At 42.5% G+C, this 21,780-nt stretch overlaps 1 protein-coding gene across 1 annotated transcript in view; it reads left to right on the top strand.

The window, feature by feature from the left end:
• The window catches only part of SLC4A3 (solute carrier family 4 member 3), a 74,237-nt gene that overhangs the window by 30,790 nt on the left and 21,667 nt on the right, over window positions 1–21,780 (top strand). The window contains exons 8-11 of the mRNA XM_073634266.1: window positions 3,664–3,880; window positions 11,983–12,213; window positions 15,711–15,859; window positions 18,474–18,668. Coding sequence (XP_073490367.1) covers window positions 3,664–3,880; window positions 11,983–12,213; window positions 15,711–15,859; window positions 18,474–18,668 — 792 coding nt within the window. The remainder of the gene's footprint in view (window positions 1–3,663; window positions 3,881–11,982; window positions 12,214–15,710; window positions 15,860–18,473; window positions 18,669–21,780) is intronic.

Here is a 21,780-nt window from a genome sequence, read left to right as displayed (position 1 = left end):
GTACCAGGTTGCGGCCCTCAGGATTGCCCCAGCAGGAGGCGAGCAGGTTCTGTAGCAGATATAGCAGGTAGGGATCAAGCAGAAGCGTAGCCAGTAAATAAGCCAAAGGTTGGTAACAAGTGGTTGCCGGTTGGGATCAATCGGAAATGTGGAGTTGAGTAACAAGCAAAAGGTTGGTAACAAGTGGTAGTGGAGACCAGGACAGCTGCAGGTACACAAAGGGGCAAGATATCGGCTAGAGATAGCACAATAATCTGGCAAAGAGGAAGTGCAAGGCATCAGTAAAATAGGAAGTTCATAGGAGGAGTAAGGAGTTCAAGTTTCACCATAAAAAAGGTACAAGGCAAGATTTTCCAGGGGTTCAGACAGCAAGCTGTCTAGCATCTCAGGTGGCTCAGCAAGGAGAGCTACAGCTGGATGCAGTTAAGGTCCTGGGTTCAGATCCTGGTCCTGACACATAATATTCCTGTCCCCCCATGTACATATATATTTAAAAACGATATACTAAATTAAGGTGTATTTCCAGCCAAATATTTTGGGATGGAGTGGAGAAGGATTAGAACTCCTTTTGGGTTTAGACTCCTACCTAGAGCTTAACTAAGAAGATTTATCCTCATTTCCTCTTCACTGACAATATTTTACCTGAAAGAAAGTGACTTTGTGTGCTGACAAGGAGCATGCTGATAGGGGAAGAAGTAGAGTGATAGAGAGATGAGCTCATCACTGTGCTGCTTCTCCTTTCACTGTCCAGTCCCAGGCTGGGAGCTTGTCCGGGATGGCCTAGGCTCAGAAGGTAGAATGATGCTGTCCATCAGACTGAGGGCATCTTGTGGCTGAAAAAAAGTACTGCATATTACAATTAAATATTGTAACCAAAGCTGCTTTTTTATTTTATCTTTTAATCATCTATTGATTTTTATCTTTTTATTTTGGCAAGAATTTTGTGTTAAGGTTTTTAATATATTAACATACAATGCTGAGACAATCTGACCACTTTCCTACCTAAAAAAAATTGAAAATGAAAAAATAGAGTTCCCTTTAACAACTCTTTTTACAGTTCCAACCTACTTTTCATTTCTAAAATATTCTAGAAATTATGTAGCTACTGAGCTGAATACCTTCCCTGTGATGATCCGTATCAGAAAGAATACCTCCCCATCAATATAATGATGTCTCTCGCTGACTATGATTTTATTTCACCGAATGCGGAGGGAGCCTTTAGAGAGCTACAAATTATCAGAGAGAACGGTGAAATTACTGCCTTGTGTAAAGGAACGCATTAAACGATCCTGCAGGCTTGTTACAATAAAGTTAATTTTATATTATTAACAGCCTGACTCAATGGCAAAAGGTGAATGTGACTAAATGGGGGGGATCACGCCCTGAGCTATCTAGAGGATTATGGGAGATCTTTAACTTGGTGCCTAAGAGCGCAATGATACCATGTCATCATTATTCCATGCTGGCATTTATTTTCTTTCATTTAATTGGTTTAATTACAGTTATTTTACCAGCGCAGGAATTATATATGTTTTCCAGAAAATCAATGGAGCTACCAGTAATTGTTAGGTAATTATAAGGCTCCAGTGACTGATATAGTACTGTGAGAATAAGCTCAGTAATGGTTACCATATGGTCATGGTGTACCACAGCAGGCTCTTCACATTGAGGCTCCTAAGTGGTTTTACAAAGCTTGAAGGATCACTTCATTTATTTATTTGTCACCAGCAAATTCAATGGCGAGGTCTAGAGCATTGCTTTCCCAACCTTTTTTAAAGACCAGGACCCGTTAAATTCACCTAAAACAGGATAACAGTGTAAAATAAAGTTTATACTCACACACTAAACGTATGGGAGTGCAAAACATGGTGTTCTGTTTTAAATGCCGTTTTATGTGTTGACATACCTCTTTAGACCCAGTCTGTCTGTACAGCATGGTAATTTGCTGACTTGGCACCATCCACAGGCAGCGTAACTCTTCAATGAGACACAGAAGTTGAATTCAACCCAGTTTTACTTCAGTAAATTGCAATACAGAGGATGTTTTTCCAGCCTTTTGAAATGTAAGAAGGCAATGGGGTTGATTTACTAAAACTGGAGTAGCTGTGCATGTTAGCCAATCAGCTTCTAACTTCAGCTTGTTCAATTAAGGTTTGACAATAAGACCTGGAAGCTGATTGGTTTCTAGGCAGAGTTGCACCAGATTTTGCACTCTTCAATTACTTTCTTAAATCCTGTCTCTGTAAAGTACTAACCAGTGGTGGGTGCTCCATTAGGGACGCAGGGGTGCCTCCCCCCTAATCCATGCGCCCGGCCCCTAATCTACATGCAGGGTGCCAGACACATGGATTTCAATGTTTTTTGTTTTTTTTAAAGCACATGAGTAGAGCCTGAGGCTCTACAGGCATACCCCCTTTACGTACCCTCACTTTATGTACAGTTGCAAGTACAGACATACCCATGAGTGTACGTAAAGTGCTTCCCAAGTACAGACACATTGGTGTCTATGGGAAATCTTGGTCAGCTTGACATGGCACTGCTCCAGAACCCTAAGTGACAGGGACACCAAACTTGGGGAGCACTGAGAGGGGACCCAGGACTACAACATATCTTATTTACCATAGAGCTAGTGTATTTACATGCATTGATAAGTGAAAAAAGTATTGCTTCACTTTAAGTATATTTTCATTTTACATACATGCTCTGGTCACATTGTGTACTTAAATGTGGGGTATGCCTGTAATTGGCTGAAAAAAAGGGTGGGCTCGAGGGTGTAGAGCACTGCAGCGTGAGCCCACCCAGTTGTGTGACAATAGCAAATTATTATTCGCTATTATCCTCCTGCTTCTCCTCCTGGCCAATCAGGAAGCAGATTTTAAGACCTGTTTGGCCAAGAGGAGAGGCGGCCGTATTGGCTGCCGAGGAGGAGACGCAGGGGGAAGCCACCAAAGCTACCCGCGACCTACATGGGGTAAGTGCGGGGCTGGTGGGTGAATGGGCGAGCCGGGGGGGGGGTATATTGACTGACCGACCGAACGGGGAGGGTGTTTTGACTGTCGCACCGGCCGAATATGGGGTATCAGGTGGTTTGTTTGCTGCCCCCCAAATAAAAATGGAGCCAATGATTCTAACGCTGACTTTGGGAACCTTTGAGGAAAGCCGGGATGGCCAATCTAGGACACAACTAACTAGCCCAATACAGAAAGGGAGGACAGCGGGAGATACCAAATCACATAAGTAAACAAGGTGTAGGGGCACAAAACCAGGAATAACTGCCAGCATTCTACAGACTTATAATAACATGATGCAGAATATGGCGTCACCATCTCGTCTCTCCACCTCCAATCAGAAAACACTTTGTAATCACTAAGAAAGTACATAGTGTTGCCTGAATGGCGCCTGTGTCGAGTAAGTGACCTACTGTTTTTACAGTGCAGCAGGGTAGCTGCTTGGAAACTACAAGCTAGTGGAACCTGTATTCCACCTTTAAGTATACATTTATTTTCTGCAGGTATTCCACTTTTAAAGACACTTGGAGTAAGATACTTTGAAAATAGTGACTAGTCTATCCAACTTATCCCAACAACATCATAATGGAGCATAAGAACGTTTATGAACCATTAACTCTGACATAACAATGAAGGTTCTTCCTGCCTCTTCCAGGTTTTCCATGAAGCTGCATACATGGCCGCAGAACGTCAAGACCTCCTGAATTCTATTAATGAGTTTCTGGATTGTAGTATGGTGCTCCCTCCATGCGAGGTTCAGGGGAAGGATCTGCTGCGCACCATCGCCACCTTCCAGAAAGACTTACTGAGGAAGAGGAGAGAGCGTGAACAGCGACGTTCCGCGAGGGAGAACACCACACCCAAAGCAAAAGGTCAGCATGCAGCAATATATACAATCACTGTGGAGGGAATCTGCGGATGGTTTTACACTTTAAAGCTCATGGCAGCCACCAATCCTGTCTCCAGTTTTATACAGATTTCAGGGTATGCTGGAAATATTTTATTTGCAATAAAAAGTTAACCGTTATTAAATATTAAAGCCCCGTCCCATCCATGTTTTTTATTTTAGCTTTTGATAGAGTAGGAAAGTGTTAGAACATCTATCAGGTTTTCAGATTTGTAATACTGTCTGTTACCATTATGGAGAATTTTATTTTGCATTCTTTATGTATGAAATCTTTTACCAACGTTTAACAACAGCAGATCTTACAGACCAAAGTAAATAAAAGGAAAGCAGGAAACAATTTTGCATCAATCTACCCAAAATCGGGTGCGAGAATAAAAATCAAACTCAATCCTGTCCTGTGCTCCAGAGCCTTCAAAAGTGTGAAGCACCTGATGGAGCTCCTTGCATGTTGGGCCTCTATGTGGCCAGGTTGTGTAAAAGTCTCACACATGTTCTATCACCATACTTGGGAGGAGTAGCAGATTGTCTTTTGGGATGTAGTTGCAAGCATGCCTATGCCATGTGACAAAAATAACTTGTTAATATGACAATTTTGTGGAAAAAATTTCAAAACAAGTTAAAAAAACTCACCATGCCTCTTACTAAATACCTTGGAATGTCTTCTTTCGAAAAAGGGGTAATTTGGGGAATATTTGTACTGTCCTGGCTTGTAAGGCCCCTTTCACGCGATCGGCTACCCACTGACTTCTATGGGCAGGCAGTTGTCAGCATAGATGTATCTGCTGACATCCGCCTGTCATCCGACAAGATCTACTCAAAAAAGACAGATTGCGATAGGTTTGCCATCCGTCCAGCGGATCAGAAAGGGCTCGGATGAAACCGGACAGGGCAGCAATACACACCAAACCGAGCATGTGCAGCCTGACTCCATAGATTCTGTGTTATCAGAAAATTATTAGGAGAAAGTGGAAGAAGGGGAGGATCAGAGAAGACAGGATCAAACAGCCCTTTTTACACAAAGCAGAGGATTAACCCCTTAGGTTCCACAGTGAGTATAACAAGCATGCCTTACTGCATGTATAGACTGATTGTACTGTTGTGGGTTTAGTAACACTTTAAAAGCAGCAGATTAAAACCATATCACCAACTTAGCTCTGTTGCCTTGAAATCTCAGGACTAGGTGAACAGAACTACAAATCTCTTTGCAGGTAACACCATTCTCATACAGTTGTGTTCATAAGTTTACATACCCTGGTGGCAGAATTTATGATTTCAGAGAATATGAATGATAACACAAAAACTTTTCTTTCACTCATGGTTAGTGTTTGGCTGAAGCCATGTATTATCAATCAACTGTGCTTACTCTTTTTAAATCATAATTACAACAGAAACTACCCAAATGACCCTGATCAAAAGTTTACATACCCCAATTCTTAATACTACGTTATGCCCGCTTTAACATCAATGACAGCTTGAAGTCTTTTGTGGTATTTGTGGATAAGGCACTTTATCTTCTCAGATGGTAAAGCTGCCCATTCCTCTTGGCAAAAAGCCTCCAGTTTATGTAAATTCTTGGGCTGTCTTGCATGAACTGCACGTTTGAGATCTCCCCAGAGTGGCTCAATGATATTGAGGTCAGGAGACTGAGATGGCCACTCCAGAACCTTCACTTTATTCTGCTGTAGTCAATGACAGGCCGACTTGGCCTTGTCTTTTGGATAATTGTCATGTTGGAGTGTCCAAGTACGTCCCATGCTCAGCTTCCTGGCTGATGAATGCAAATGTTCCTCCAATATTTTTTGATAACATACTGCATTCATCTTGCCATCAATTTTGACCAAATTTCCTGTGCCTTTGTAGCTCACACATCCCCAAAACATCAGCAATCCACCTCCGTGGATTGCTCCTCTCCACGGCCTTGTTGACTCCTCTGCAAATGTAGAGTTTATGGTTGTGGCCAAAAAGCTAAATTTTGGTCTCATCAATCTAAATGACTTTGTGCCAGAAGGTTTGAGGCTTGGCTCTGAGCTATTTGGCGTATTGAAAGCGGGATACTTTGTGGCATTTCTGTAGTAATGGCTTTCTTCTGTCAAATCGACCATGTAGCCCATCTTTCTTCAAGTGCCTCCTTATTGTGTATCTTGAAACAGCCACTCCACATGTTTTCAGAGAGTCCTGTATTTCACCTGAAGTTATTTGTGGGTTTTTCTTTGCATCCCGAACAATTTTTCTGGCAGTTGTGGCTGAAATTTTGGTTGGTCTACCTGACCGTAGTTTGGTTGCAACAGAACCCCATAATTTTTCATTCCTTGATTAGAGTTTGAACACTGCTGATTGGCATTCTCAATTCCTTGGATATCTCTTTATATCCCTTTCCTGTTTAATACAGTTCAACTACCTTTTCCTGCAGATCCTTTGACAATTCTTTTGCTTTCCCCATGACTCAGAATCCAGAAACGTCAGTGCAACACTGGATGAAAGATGCAAGGGTCTGCCAGGATGGGGCATGGCCTGAAGCTGCATGGTGTGAGGAGTGCAGAGTGAGAGCTCCGGCTGCACATTATCCTCTAACCTGATCCTTTGGGGCTAAACCACCCTCCAATTCAGCACGAATTACCTACACAATCCAGTGAAGCTCCTGCGCTCATGTCGCCACCGAAGGGAGCTCCAGGAGCACTTGCAAAACTGGACAAATACCGCCACAAGGAATGGGACCCCGGCGGGGGAAGATGGTGCCGCACTCGCCTCAGGGGAGGAAACTCCGCTCTCTGGAGACACCGCTCGTATCCTTGATGGGGTCTCCCGCTGCCAGAAGACCCTCACATCAAAGATAGAGGAGGTTAAGGTCGACATTTCCCTAATCCGCCAAGACATCCACAAACTGCGGGAGAGAGTAACCGAGGCAGAACGCAGGATTGGACAGGTGGAGGATCATGTCCCGCCGCTGCAAGTCACTACTGAGTGGCTCCACTTCTCTGTGTGGCTCCCTGCAGGTCAGTCACGGGCGCTTTGTCGCTTTCTCTGACCCGTCTGCAGGACTACATTGTACAATGGGAACCAAGGCCTCTGTTTCAATGCATGTTTTCATATATGATGATTGTACTTTATGTGAGGGGAGGCATGGTCCGCTCGGACTGCACACCCAATCAACACTACTGTTAATATGGCATTCCTTAAGCTAGTCACATGGAATGTGAGAGGGCTGTGAGCTAAACCTAAAAGGCTTGCCTTCCTGTCTCACCTTAAACACATGCGAGCAGTCATATCTGTTCTTGTAGAGACTCACATTACAGGCCAAATACAGATGGCACTTAAGAAACCCTGGATGGCTCTCCCCGCTTAGGCGATAGACGAGATATGCTACTACATCAAGGCAAAATTTGGCAGCAAGCACAAATCATCACTGGGGCTCCCCCCCTGCATGCTCACACGCCAATCTGGGATAACTCTCAACTCCCTGAACTAATGACCGTTCCCGACCACAAAATATGGGTCACCAACAGAATTATATACCTGTGCCAGGTCATCACTGGAGACGCTGTTAAATCTTTCCAGGCCCTCAAAGATGAATTTGCTCTTTCTAATCACATGCTATTCCGCTACCTCCAGGTCCGTCATGCTCTCCAGTCCCAGTTGAGTGTCTCCATCCCTGGGCTGGAATCGGTGACCCTGGCAGATATGGTTCTCGGTGAAGACCCCAAGAAATTAATCTCCTGTCTGTATAATCACCTTCTTCTGCCCTCGGCCACCACTCATGCATATCAGCTGAAAACTAAATGGGAGGCTGATCTGGGGGAGATAGATGACGAGCAATTGGGGGAAATACTAGAGGCCTGTAAAAAAGTATCTCCTAAATTATCAGACCGGCTTACTCACCTATATATCCTCCACAGATCTTACCTTACTCCTTCCCGTTTATCCAGGTGCAAACAAGATGCCGACCCGGTGACGGTGACATAGTTACATAGTTACATAGTAGGTGAGGTTGAAAAAAGACACAAGTCCATCAAGTCCAACCTATGTGTGTGATTATGTGTCAGTATTACATTGTATATCCCTGTATGTTGCGGTCATTCAGGTGATTATTTAATAGTTTCTTGAAGCTATCAATGCTCCCCGCTGAGACCACCGCCTGTGGAAGGGAATTCCACATCCTTGCCACTCTTACAGTAAAGAACCCTCTACGTAGTTTAAGGTTAAGCCTCTTTTCTTCTAATTGTAATGAGTGACCACGAGTCTTATTAAACTCTCTTCTGCGAAAAAGTTTTATCCCTATTGTGGGGTCACCAGTACAGTATTTGTAAATTGAAATCATATCCCCTCTCAAGCGTCTCTTCTCCAGAGAGAATAAGGTCAGTGCTCGCAACCTTTCCTCATAACTAAGATCCTCCAGACCCTTTATTAGCTTTGTTGCCCTTCTTTGTACTCGCTCCATTTTCAGTACATCCTTCCTGAGGACTGGTGCCCAGAACTGGACAGCATACTCCAGGTGCGGCCGGACCAGAGCCTTGGAGAGTGGGAGAATTATCGTTTTATCTCTTGAGTTGATCCCCCTTTTAATGCATGCCAATATTCTGTTTGCTTTATTAGCAGCAGCTTGGCATTGCATGCCATTGCTGAGCCTATCATCTACTAGGACCCCCAGGTCCTTTTCCATCCTAGATTCCCCCAGAGGTTCTCCCCCCAGTGTATAGATTGCATTCATATTTTTGCCACCCAAATGCATTATTTTACATTTTTCTACATTGAACCTCATTTGCCATGTAGTCGCCCACCCCATTAATTTATTCAGGTCTTTTTGCAAGGTTTCCACATCCTGCGGAGAAGTTATTGCCCTGCTTAGCTTAGTATCCTCTGCAAATACAGAGATTGAACTGTTTATCCCATCCTCCAGGTCGTTTATAAACAAATTAAATAGGATTGGTCCCAGCACAGAACCCTGGGGAACCCCACTACCCACCCCTGACCATTCTGAGTGCTCCCCATTTATCACCACCCTCTGAACACGCCCTTGTAGCCAGTTTTCAATCCATGTACTCACCCTATGGTCCATGCCAACGGACCTTATTTGTACAGTAAACGTTTATGGGGAACTGTGTCAAATGCTTTTGCAAAATCCAGATACACCAAGTCTACGGGCCTTCCTTTATCTAGATGGCAGCTCACCTCCTCATAGAAGGTTAATAGATTGGTTTGGCAAGAACGATTCTTCATGAATCCATGCTGATTACTGCTAATGATATCGTTATTATTACTAAAATCTTGTATATAGTCCCTTATCATCCCCTCCAAGAGTTTACATACTATTGATGTTAGGCTAACTGGTCTGTAATTCCCAGGGATGTATTTTGGGCCCTTTTTAAATATTGGTGCTACATTGGCTTTAATCCAATCAGCTGGTACCATTCCAGTCAGTAGACTGTCTGTAAAAATTAGGAACAACGGTCTGGCAATCACTTGACTGAGTTCCCTAAGTACCCTCGGATGCAAGCCATCTGGTCCCGGCGATTTATTAATGTTAAGTTTCTCAAGTCTAATTTTAATTCTGTCCTCTGTTAACCATGGAGGTGCTTCCTGTGTTGTGTCATGAGGATAAACACTGCAGTTTTGGTTACTGAAGCCCCCCGATTCACTCGTGAGGAGAAGAATAAATTCAATACCTTCGCCATCTCCCCATCCTTTGTAACCAGATGTCCTTCCTCATTCTTTATGGGGCCAATATGGTCTGTTCTCCCTTTTTTACTGTTTACATACTTAAAGGATTTCTTGGGATTTTTTTTGCTCTCCTCTGCTATGTGTCTTTCATGTTCTATCTTAGCCGTCCTAATTGCACCCTTACATTTCTTGTTGCATTCTTTATAAAGTCTGAATGCTGAGGATGATCCCTCAACCTTGTATTTTTTGAAGGTCTTCTCCTTTGCTTTTATATGCATTTTTACATTGGAGTTAAGCCATCCAGGATTTTTGTTCGCTCTTTTAAATTTATTACCCAATGGGATACATTGGCTAATGCCCTTATTTAATATGCTCTTAAAGCAAACCCATCTCTCCTCCGTATTCTTTGTTCCTAATATTTTATCCCAATTTATGCCTTTTAGCAAGGTTTGTAGTTTAGGGAAGTTGGCTCTTTTGAAATTCAGTGTCTTTGTGTTCCCTTTATGTTTCCTATTTGTGTGATTTATACTGAAACTAATTGACCTGTGATTGCTGTTACCTAAATTGCCCCGTATTTCCACATCCGTGATCAGGTCTGTATTGTTGGTAATCAGTAGATCCAGTAATGTTTTATTTCTAGTTGGTGCATCTACCATCTGACCCATAAAATTGTCCTGCAAGACATTAAGGAACTGGCGAGCCTTAAATGAGTGCGCGGTTCCCTCCGCCCAGTCTATGTCTGGATAATTAAAATCTCCCATTATGATAACACTTCCCATCCTTGCTGCGAATCCAATTTGTGCTAGGAGATCCATCTCCACTTCCTCCCTCAGGTTAGGGGGCCTATAGCATACTCCCAGTATTATTTTCCCCTTAGCTTCATCCCTTTGGAGCTCTACCCATAAGGATTCCACCTCCTCTCTAGCTCCCTCAGTGATGTCATCTCTACTATTCGCTTGTACATTATTCTTGATATATAGGCATACCCCCCCCCCCCCTTTTTTTTTACCCTCTCTATCCTTGCGGTATAGGGTATACCCTTGAATGTTTGCCAGCCAATCATGAGAGCTGTTGAACCAGGTCTCTGAAATTCCCACAAAATCCAAATCCTCCTTGTACAACAGTATCTCTAGTTCACCCATCTTGTCCGCCATGCTCCTTCTACCTTCTACCACCTAATATAGTCCTGCCCATCCATCCAGCAATACTGGTCACAAGCTGTCAAATTCCTCCATGACTGCATGAATTCCCCCTTATTACTATGCCCACCCCAATGCCTGCTTGGCCTCCTTCCTATCCCAGAGGAGGAGAAGTTTCTGACGATATTCTTATTGGAAACCCTGTTTACTGCCAGAATGCAGATAGCCCAATTATGGCTAAGACCTACTTCCCCTACCATCCAGCAATGGAAAAGGGCTGCGAATCTCACTCTCCCTTACAAAAAAGTCATGTACTCCCACCAGGGATGCCCTGGTAAGTTCAACAAAATTTGGGACAGATGGGTGGATGACTCCTCCACCTGCACTGACTAAAGCCAAATGTTCCTCTAACCCTGTCAGCATGGCTGCTTAGCTAATATCATTAGCACTCACCTCTGCCATTGTCACGTGAACTCATGGTCCCAGTGTAAATAACGATGTCTAGCAATATTCCTGCAGTTAGTATATGTCAGATGATTTTGTAAAAACATTGTCATTCTACGTTTGCACCTTGATTGTAACAATCTGTATTGACTTTTATGCTCAATAAACTTAATTTTTTGATTTAAAAAAAAAAAAGGATCTGTCAAGAGTCCAGAAACTCATTGACCTTTTATGCACACACACTAATTACAAGCAAACAGATCACAGGTGAGGATGGTTACCTTTGATAGCCATTCGAACCCCTTTGTGTCAACTTGTGTGCATGTTATCAGGCCAAAATCACCGGGTTATGTAAACTTTTTATCAGGGTCATTTGGGCAGTTTCTGTTCCCATTATGATTTAAAAAGAGTAAACACAGTTGATTGATTATAAATGGCTTCAGCCAAACACTAACCATGAGTGAAGGAAAAGTTTTTGTATTATCATTCTCATTCATATTCTCTGAGAATTGGCCAAGAAATCATAAATTCTGCCAGGGTATGTAAACTTATGAGCACAACTGAATATGTATTTCTTTTGTGTGTTAAGGTTGTTTGCCTTCTCTGTGTTTAAGTTGCCTGGAGTTCAGTTCAGCAGTCAAACACATCCTCTGCTGTGTTTCAAAAGGGTCCTGTGATTACACATACTACACAGCTATTCCAATATACTGTTCAATTTTGCAAGATTTCTGAAAGAAGGCCTGTCTGTGTTACCCATGACACCAAAATGACATTGCATTAACCATAGTTCTTTCAAACACTTTTTTTTAAGGTGTTGTCTTTTTTCCAGACATAGAGAGGGATGTAACGAAGCCAGAGGATGATGATGATCAGGAAAGTGAATTAGACCCCCTGGAACGCTCAGGGTTTTTGTTTGGCGGTTTGGTGCATGATATTCGCCGGCGGTATGTGAAGTACTGGAGTGACATCAAGGACGGTCTCAATAGCCAATGTCTGGCAGCCGCTCTCTTTATCTATTTTGCCGCTCTGTCTCCAGCCATTACCTTTGGAGGTCTTCTAGGTAACTACAAGATACGTAGAGAGTCCTAAACACACTTTCTTTTTTTATATTTTTCCTAGTTTTTATTATGGGGGAGGGGGAGAATTAGAACCTCTGTACAGTTTTAAATAATGTCTGTGTCCTGGTAAAGTATATGTAAGCCCAATCACCAGTATTTCATAAAAGCTTTAATATGGTAACGTATTTTAAAAGTAATTTTTAAAATTTTCAAAAAAAAAAAAAAAAAACTAAAAAAGTTCCTGCCATGAAGTTTCTTGGATCGGCAGTTCCTGTCAACAATCTGACCCTGTATTTCAACTATGTTGTCGCTCTGTCTCATGAGCTTCAGGTGAAGGCTACAATTGGTTGTTTCAACACATAAAATGCAAGCATGACCCACTGTTGCAACCACTGGTAAACTTATCTTAGAAAATGCCATGCAGCCATTGCTGGAGTGCATATGTACAACAGTGGCTACAAAAAGCCTTCCTGAGATAACAAAGGATTTTTTAAAAAAAAGCTGAAAATATATATATACAGTATCCCAAAAAGTGAGTACACCCCTCACATTTTTTGTAAATATTTTATTATATCTTTTCATGTGACAACACTGAAGAAATGACACTTTGCTACAATGTAAAGTAGTGAGTGTACAGCTTGTATAACAGTGTAAATTTGCTGTCCCCCTCAAAATAACTCAACACACAGCCATTAATGTCTAAACCGCTGGCAACAAAAGTGAGTGACCAAATTGGGCCCAAAGTGTTCAATATTTTGTGTGGCCACCATTATTTTCCAGCACTGCCTTAACCCTCCTGGGCATGGAGTTCAGCAGAGCTTCACAGGATGTCACTGGAGTCCTCTTCCACTCCTCCATGACGACATCACGGAGCTGGTGGATGTTAGAGACCTTGCGCTACTCCACCTTCCATTTGAGGATGCCCCACGGATGCTCAATTGGATTTAGGTCTGGTGACATGCTTGGCCAGTCTATCACCTTCACCCTCAGCTTCTTTAGCAAGGCAGTGGTCGTCTTGGAGGTGTGTTTGGGGTCGTTATCATGTTAAAATACTGCCCTGCGGCCCAGTCTCCAAACGGAGGGGATCATGCCTGGCTTCATGATGTCACAGTACACATTGGCATTCATGGTTCCCTCAATGAACTGTAGCTCCCCAATGCCAGCAGCACTCATGCAGCCCCAGACCATGACACTCCCACCAGAATGCTTGACTGTAGGCAAGACACACTTGTCTTTGTACTCCTCACCTGGTTGCCGCCACACACTCTGAACCAAATAAGTTTATCTTTGTCTCATTAGACATGGACATGGTTCCATCAATCCATGTCCTTCGTCTGCTTGTCTTCAGCAAACTGTTTGCAGGATTTCTTGTGCATCATCTTTAGAAGAGGCTTCCTTCTGAGACAACAGCCATGCAGACCAATTTGATGCAGTGTGCGACGTATGGTCTGAGCACTGACAGGCTGACCGGCCCCATCCCTTCAACCTCTGCAGCAATGCTGGCAGCACTCATTAGTCTATTTCCCAAAGACAACCTCTGGATATGACACTGAGCACGTGCACTAAACCTCTTTGGTCGACCATGGCGAGGCCTGTTCTGAGTGGAACCTGTCCTGTTAAACCGCTGTATGATCTTGGCCACCGTGCTGAAGCTCAGTTTCAGAGTCTTGGCAATCTACTTATAGCCTAGGCCATATTTATGTAGAGCAACTATTCTTTTTTTCAGATCCTCAGAGAGTTCTTTGCCATGGGGTGCCATGCTGAACTTCCAGTGACCAGTATGAGAGAGTGAGAGCGATAACACCAAATTTAACACACCTGCTCCCCATTCACACCTAAGACCTTGTAACACTAACGAGTCACATGACACCGGGGAGGGAAAATGGCTAATTGGGCCCAATTTGGACATTTTCACTTAGGGATGTACTCACTTTTGTTGCCAACGGTTTAGACATTAATGGCTGTGTGTTGAGTTATTTTGAGGGGACCGCAAATTTACGATGTTATACAAGCTGTACACTCACTACTTTACATTGTAGCAAAGTGTAATTTCTTCAGTGTTGTCACATAAAAAGATATAATAATATATATTTTTTTCAATTTAGTTTTATAACACAATGCTTTAGCAAACTAAATCATTCAGTTAGGTTTTACAATTTCCACAAAGACTCCAACAACTCCTATAGCAAGTTTACAGTCTCTGGTCATCTCCTGTAGCATTTCTGCAGTATCTGATCATCTCCCATTGTCGGTCTGTTGTCTTTGACCATCTCCTGTAGCATGTCTGTTGTCTTTGACCATCTCCTGTATCATATCTGTTGTCTTTAACCATCTCCTGTAGCAAGTCTGTTATCTTTGACCATCTCCTGTAACATGTCTGTTGTCTTTGACCATCTCCTGTATCATATCTGTTGTCTTTGACCATCTCCTGTAGCATGTCTGTTGTCTCTGACCATCTCCTGTAGCATGTCTGTTGTCTTTGACCATCTCCTGTGGCATGTCTGTTGTCTCTGGCCATTTCCTGTGGTATATCTGTTGTCTTTGACCATCTCCTGTAGCAAGTCTGTTGTCTTTGACCATCTCCTGTAGCATGTCTGTTGTCTCTGACCATCTCCTGTAGCATGTCTGTTGTCTCTGACCATCTTCTGTAGCATGTCTGTTGTCTCTGACCATCTCCTGTGTTTACAATGCAGCAGGGCAGCTACTCGGGACTGGAGCCAGAAGCTAGTGAAGATCACTGTAGTGGTGGTGCCTATTATGCCGCGTACACACGGTCGGATTTTCTGACGGGAAATGTTTGATGGGAGCTTGTTGTCGGAAATTCCGACCGTGTGTAGGCTCGGACATTTTCCGTCGGAATTTCCGACAAACAAAATTTGAGGCGGACAAAATCCGTTGTCGTAAATTCCGATCGTGTGTACACAGTTCCAACGCACAAAGTTCCACACATGCTCGGAATTAAGCAGAAGAGCCGCACTGGCTATTGAACTTAATTTTTCTCGGCTCGTCGTATGTGTTGTACGTCACCGCGTTCTTGACGTTCAGAATTTCCGACAAGATTTGTGTGACCGTGTGTATGCAAGACAAGTTTGAGCCAACATCTTGTGTACACGGCAATACAGTGATTTCCAGCTTCTGGAAGGATCCCACAGGTATGGAACATACTTATTTTTATTGGTCCAAACTGGATCAGCTTAATTATGTAAATACCGTTGTACCTGGAATTTGTAACATGTTAAAGCATTTATGAATTTTTGAGTGATTGGATTTAGCTCTATGTTACGCCTTGTTGTTTCAATTGTACTATGGTGGCCAACATCATAACGTTACTGTAGCCACCCATAGCCTCCATATCTTTGTATAGAAAGAAACAGCTGCTTACATCACAAGCAGATCACAGGGGGAATACTTGTTTATCTTTATCATTGTAGTTATTTCTCCAAATTGACTTTTACCTGGAAAAGGCTGGTGACAACATATTCTTTCTTGGCATTCTCAGGGGAGAAGACACAAGGACTGATGGGGGTGTCGGAGCTTATAGTCTGTACCTCGGTGCTGGGTGTACTTTTTTCTCTCCTCGCCGCTCAGCCGCTGCTCATCATTGGATTTTCTGGCCCACTTCTTGTGTTTGAAGAGGCGTTTTTTAAGGTGTGAATAAACATACTCCTCAAGTAAAGCCATTTTTTTTTTAGAATCTCAAGATTGGAGCCTTACCATATAATTCTGGAAAGCAGACTGATAGAAGAGCTAGAGTATGAGAGAAGGTCCAAAAGTTTGGTGAACTTGACAGTAAAATAGGTTTATTCAAGACTTCTCCATATCATCAATATCAAGCTGAAATAAGGGTTGTAGACAACACAATTTTTTTTAAAGCACTTCTGAAAACTATGGTTTTTTTTAGCCTATGGCAGTGGTGGTCCAACGATTAAACCTCGCTTTGTTGCTTGGTTTTAGGCCTCATTTTAAAGAGTCAAGCAAGTGACAAGAATTGTAAATTGTGCTAGATGTCAGTCTATAAAGCCCTGGAGAACTTTCTGGTGAAGGCTACATGAGTTGCTTTTTATTCTGGCTTCTTCCATTCCTTGGTTTATCTTGGACACCATATTCTCTTGTTGGAAAGTGTAGCAAATATACATATTCCAGAGTCCTTTTTGCTCAAACTCTGTACAACGTGATTGTTTTTCACTCATCAGCAGGTACCAGCACCCCACCTTCTCCATGACAGCCAAATCAAATTGTCTACAAACAGGATTTGTCTGACATATTGTACATTCTACAGTAGTAACTACAAATGAAACTAGGAAAGACTAAATGAATCAAACATTTGGACCCTCCTTCGTACATATCGCTAATAATAGTTAGTCACATTCAGCTGGACTGGTTTTGTAATGTTGAAGTCATTTTGTAGCTTATCTAAGTCACTTCTTCACACCAAAGAGTGGTTCCACAACTTCCACATTTGCCATTTTGTTCTTGGACAATTCACATCTGCTTTGACACATTCCATGGTGATTGGATTAAAGTGTCTATACAACTGTCTGGATATATATGCCAGTGTATTTTCCTGACACTCACTAGAACGGGAGAAGTGGCATGGAAAAGCTACAAAACATCTTCAACATTACAACAGTTGAATGTGGCCAACTACTACCAGCTATACCATGAATTGGATAAGTGAGAACCTACACAGACCTTTGTATCTATCATATCAAAGGTTTCAATATTTAGCTTGCTGCATTATAGGTAACAATCTGATAACCCTGGCTGTTTAAGGTTCTTGTTAGATATGCTTTTCTGTGTACATATTTTTCTAATATGTTTCTTGTGGTGACAATGTATTAATTCTATAGAAAGTTGCAGTGAAAAATTAGATATTATTCCACACGATTTATATAGCACCAACAGTTTGCTCAGTGCTTTACAACATAAGGGGAGACAGTACAGTTACAATACAATTCAATACAGGAGGAAGCAGAGGACCCTGCTCCTTAGAACTTACAATCTGTGGGCACAATAGGCTTCTCTGAAGAGAAGGGTCTTCAGGGATCTTCTTAAAACAAACAGAATAGGAGATAGACAGATTAGGGTAGGGAGTTATATATGGTTGGGAGAGGCTTGGGAAAAGTCCTGGAGGCGAGCATAGGAGGAGGTGACAAGGGAGCTAAAGAGAAGGGGGTCTTGGGAGGAACGAACAGAACGGTTAGGTTGGTATTTTGAGATCAGGTTAGTGATTGTAACAAAACGTCCCACACTCCACTTGAGTGCTTTCGCCATATACCGCTGCCTCGTAGTCTGAATATAGATATCAGATATTCCAACCGCTGATAACAACAAACAAGACAATACTCGTTTGGTTGCTGAACATGGACTGTTTATTGAAAACACATGTACACAGGTAATACTCTGGACAATCCCCCCCCTTTGCATTCCGGGCGGGGTAGACTGTCCAATCAGCAGTGAGAGCTGTTGGAGGAATTTGCCCCCACCAATCTCACAGCTAATCTACATACACATCCCATAATATCCAAGGCAGACAGACACAATAGAATATTGGAATACAGCCACACCCCAAACGACCCAGCAAAGAGTACACAACAAAATGAGACAATGTACCAACCAACCCAAGCTGGCAGAGACCATCATGGCCTCCTTAATAATGTCCTTTTGCATTACATTACAGAATATCTTCCTAAATGCTTATAGCTCCTTCAAATGCCAGGGCCTATAGTCGGTAGGCAAGAGGCTAGCATTCAGTCCCCTCCAAAAGCCTCTGTCCCGGGTCTGTCTGTCACAGTGATGTAGCTGGGAGCTGGGTTGTGGATGGCTTTGTAAGTTTTTGTTAGTATTTTGAATCTAATTTGTTGGGTGAGCGGAAGCCAGTGGAGGGATTGGCAGAGAGGAGTAGCAGACACTGAACGGTTGGTAAGTTCTGGCAGCAACATTCATGATGGACTGAAGATGAGATAGCCCATGTAAAGGTAAGCTAATGAGGAGGGAGTTGCTGTAGTCGAGGTGAGAGATGACCAGGGAGTGAATTAGAAGCTTAGTGGTGTCATTGGTTAGGAAGGGGCATAGATAGTAGAATTAATATTATTTAAAACCTTCAAAACAGGCCTCCAAACCACTTACCCATCTGGAGTCCCAAGTAAGAAAACAATACTGGTGTTAGAATTATTTTTATACATGTTGTATGTTCTTAGCAGTTGGGTAAACCCCAGGCCTCCATTTACAGTAGATGTATAACCTGTATTCTCTCTGCCAGTTCTGCCAGGTGCAGGACATCGAGTACCTGACGGGAAGGGTTTGGATTGGCTTCTGGCTGATCCTGTTTGTCCTAGTTATGGTGGCCGCAGAGGGGAGCTTCTTGGTGCGTTACATCTCACCCTTCACCCAGGAGATCTTCGCCTTTCTCATCTCCCTCATCTTCATCAACGAGACCTTCTACAAGCTGTATAGGGTAAGTTTTCAGTATTTTTTTATCTAGGATATATGTAAAACGTTATTTAGTGAAAAAAAAAAGGCTTCTCCAAGAGATTATCTCAGTGATCCCAGAGATAATCAGAGGGTTGGGATCCCCTGTGGTATTAAAATGACTGGTCTTTAAATGGCCTGATCCCACAGTGAGGCTGATTCACTAAAGAAGTTGAGAATGCTTACTGAAAAAAAGAAAAAAAAGTGAAAATTCACTTTGATTATCCAATTTTGTACAGATGAGAAAAATAGGAATTTGCTTTTCACATAATTTGATAATTGAAATGAATTTTCACTCTTTTTTGAGTGACCATTTTCAACTCCTTTAGTAAATCATTCTCACTGTTCCAAACTTTTAATGTGCAGTATTAGGCCTGTTGCACACAGGAGTAAAAATGCTGAGTTTTTTTACTGATCTGAAATGAGATGCATTGTTGTCTATGGGAGATTGCACACAGCTGAATAAAGGTCAGTAATACAGCGTTGACAGAGCAGTAAAACAATAATAGAAAATGTCACATTTACTCGCCTATACTCAACATTACTCAGGTCTTTACACACCGTTTTCGGCCCCTTGCACACGGGTGTCACAAGTTGTTGAATAAACATCGGTAAATTATGATGCCCGTGTGCAAGGGGGTCTAAGATCAAGCAGTTGATAGGCAGCAAAAGTCAAACTTGAGATGACCTCTGACCCCCAACATTCTTTCTGAAGTGTCAGGCTCTGGCTAAGCAACTAAAGCCTAAATAAGGGGGATATAGAATCTTTAATAAGCAGGACCGCACTGTTATAGTAATTAGAGTAGAAGTCTAAATAAAAATGTTTTTTACGTTTCGGTTAAATTGGGGAATGGGTATACTCATGGGTATAATTTAGAAGATTTCCCGAGACTTTCACTTGTGGTTTCTGGTGCTACCTGTTCCAGGAAGCAAGAACAGAGGTCCCCAGAAGGAACCCATACAGCACCTTTCTTAGGGGAGTGGATAAGGGAAAGGGTAGGTATTGCTGCTTTTGGGGAAATTTCTTTACAATTCCTTTCCCTGTGACTACTGGGATTAAAGCGGTAGTAAACCACAGTTAATGGGAAAAAAATATCCCCTGCAAGGCAATGCCATAATGTGCTAGCAAGCATCACGTACTAGCACATTATGAGAGAGTTACCTTAGAATGAAGACCTCCAGCGCTGCGCTGTAACAGCTGAGAGGGCTGACAACTTCCCCCAGTCTTCCTTCCGGGTTCGCATCCTCTGGTTACATGAGTGGCCGGTGGCACAATGACGTCACTCCTGCGCATGTGCTGTTTATGGCACGGGCTCTGAAGGTCCGGCACTGTATGCTGGACCTTCAGAGTGCATGGTAACGTCACCGGCTGCATGCACTCTGAATATCTCCTAAACAATGCAAGTTTAGGAGAGATTCACAGTACCTACAGGTAAGCCTTAGTGGTAGAACAGAGTTTACTACCACTTTAACAGTGAAGGAGAGACATTTGTAAAAACCAGACAGAAGCTCTAATCCTTTATACTCAGGGGGAAATCATTTTGCTGGATTTCTTCTTTAACTACTTGGACCAAAGCAATTTGTTTTACTTTTCCATTTTTGCATTTTTTTTATGCAACACTTAAATAAGTAACAAAGGCAAAATAAATATTAAAGGGGTTGTAAACCCTTGTGTTTTTTCACCTTAATGCATCCTATGTCCTAAAAACTTCTGTCACTGACCAGCCCCCCTCGTTTTACTCACCTGAGCCCATTCATTCCCACGCTGGAGATGTGCAAATCCTCTCTGGCTGGGGTCTCGGCTCTTAATTGGATAGATTGATAACAGCACAGCCATTGGCTGGGGGGGGGCGGGGCTGAGTCCGGCATTCTGTGTCTATGGAAGCAAATGTTGGACTCGGGAGCACGCCACTCTGTGCAAAACGATCTGCACAGTAGAGGTAAGTATGATATGTTTGTTTTTTGTTTTTTTTTAAACGAGGGTTTACAACCCCTTTAAGGGTTAAAAAAACAGAAATAAAAAAATCTGCAGAAAATAACAGCTAAGAGGAGAAGGGGAGGGGGGAGATAATTAGGGGTCATTAAAGTAAACTTTGGGAAAGGGGAGAGATGACTTTAAATACATTAAATACATCAAGGAGGTGAATAAAGTTCAGGAGGGCAGTATTTTCAATATGAAACCAAAATCAAGAACACGGGGACTTGACCTCAAACTAACTGGAGGAAACTAATCTTAGAAAATTATTTAATACTGAAAGGGTTGTTGATGCTTGCAATAAACTACCAGCAGAGGTAGTGCGCCAGTCATCAGTACATGGCTTTAAACATGCTTGGGACAAACATAGATCTATAAAAAACAAGAATAAAACAAAAACAAAATACAAAACATGTATAACAAAAAAATAAAAAAAACTTAATTAATTCTCCTGGCTCCTTGGTAATTTTTTTTAATCCCCACTTATTTGTTATCCAGGCTTGTCCTCGATTCAGATACTCAACTGGCCAGTGGATCCAGTGTTGCCTTGCTGTAATCCGCTGATCAGGTGCAGCAGGGTCACGTGCCACCATCTTGGTACCCTTCAGTCATCAGAAGCCGCTTTCTCTTCCGGGTTCAGGCAGTTGGCCTCCAATGACAGGTGGAGCTCCGCCCACTGGGTGCTGTCAGTCCCTACTCCTGCAGCCTTCTGGGATAAGTGTTGTGGAATCCCAAGAGGTTGTGACAGCAGGGACACATCATTCTCATCTAGGTGAGAATGGCAGCAGGGGGCAGAGCCAGGCATAAACTGTGGGAAAAAAGAGCAAACAAAAAATGTAAAAAAGGTACAGATTCATACTGTGTGTATGAAAGTAAATACAATGAAATAATCCATTATCACACTGTATTTACTCAATGACACTTGCAGACTATCTGCAAGTTTCATTTTACATAGGAACAGTTGCATTTTGACAGCCACTCCTGCTGTGTAATACAAAGCAATTCCTGGCTGTCATTTTGACAGCCAGTAATAGCGGAAGGGAGAGTGGAGGCAGTACGTAAGGGATGCATCCTAGAAACTTCGTTAAAGTTTTTTAGGGCATAGTCTTTCATTCAAAATCTT

Source organism: Aquarana catesbeiana, linkage group LG06 (assembly GCF_042186555.1).
Source record: "Aquarana catesbeiana isolate 2022-GZ linkage group LG06, ASM4218655v1, whole genome shotgun sequence".
Classification (NCBI taxonomy): domain Eukaryota; kingdom Metazoa; phylum Chordata; class Amphibia; order Anura; family Ranidae; genus Aquarana; species Aquarana catesbeiana.
The sequence above is the reverse complement of the archived record's forward strand: the minus strand, read 5'-3'. Positions and strand labels throughout refer to the sequence as shown.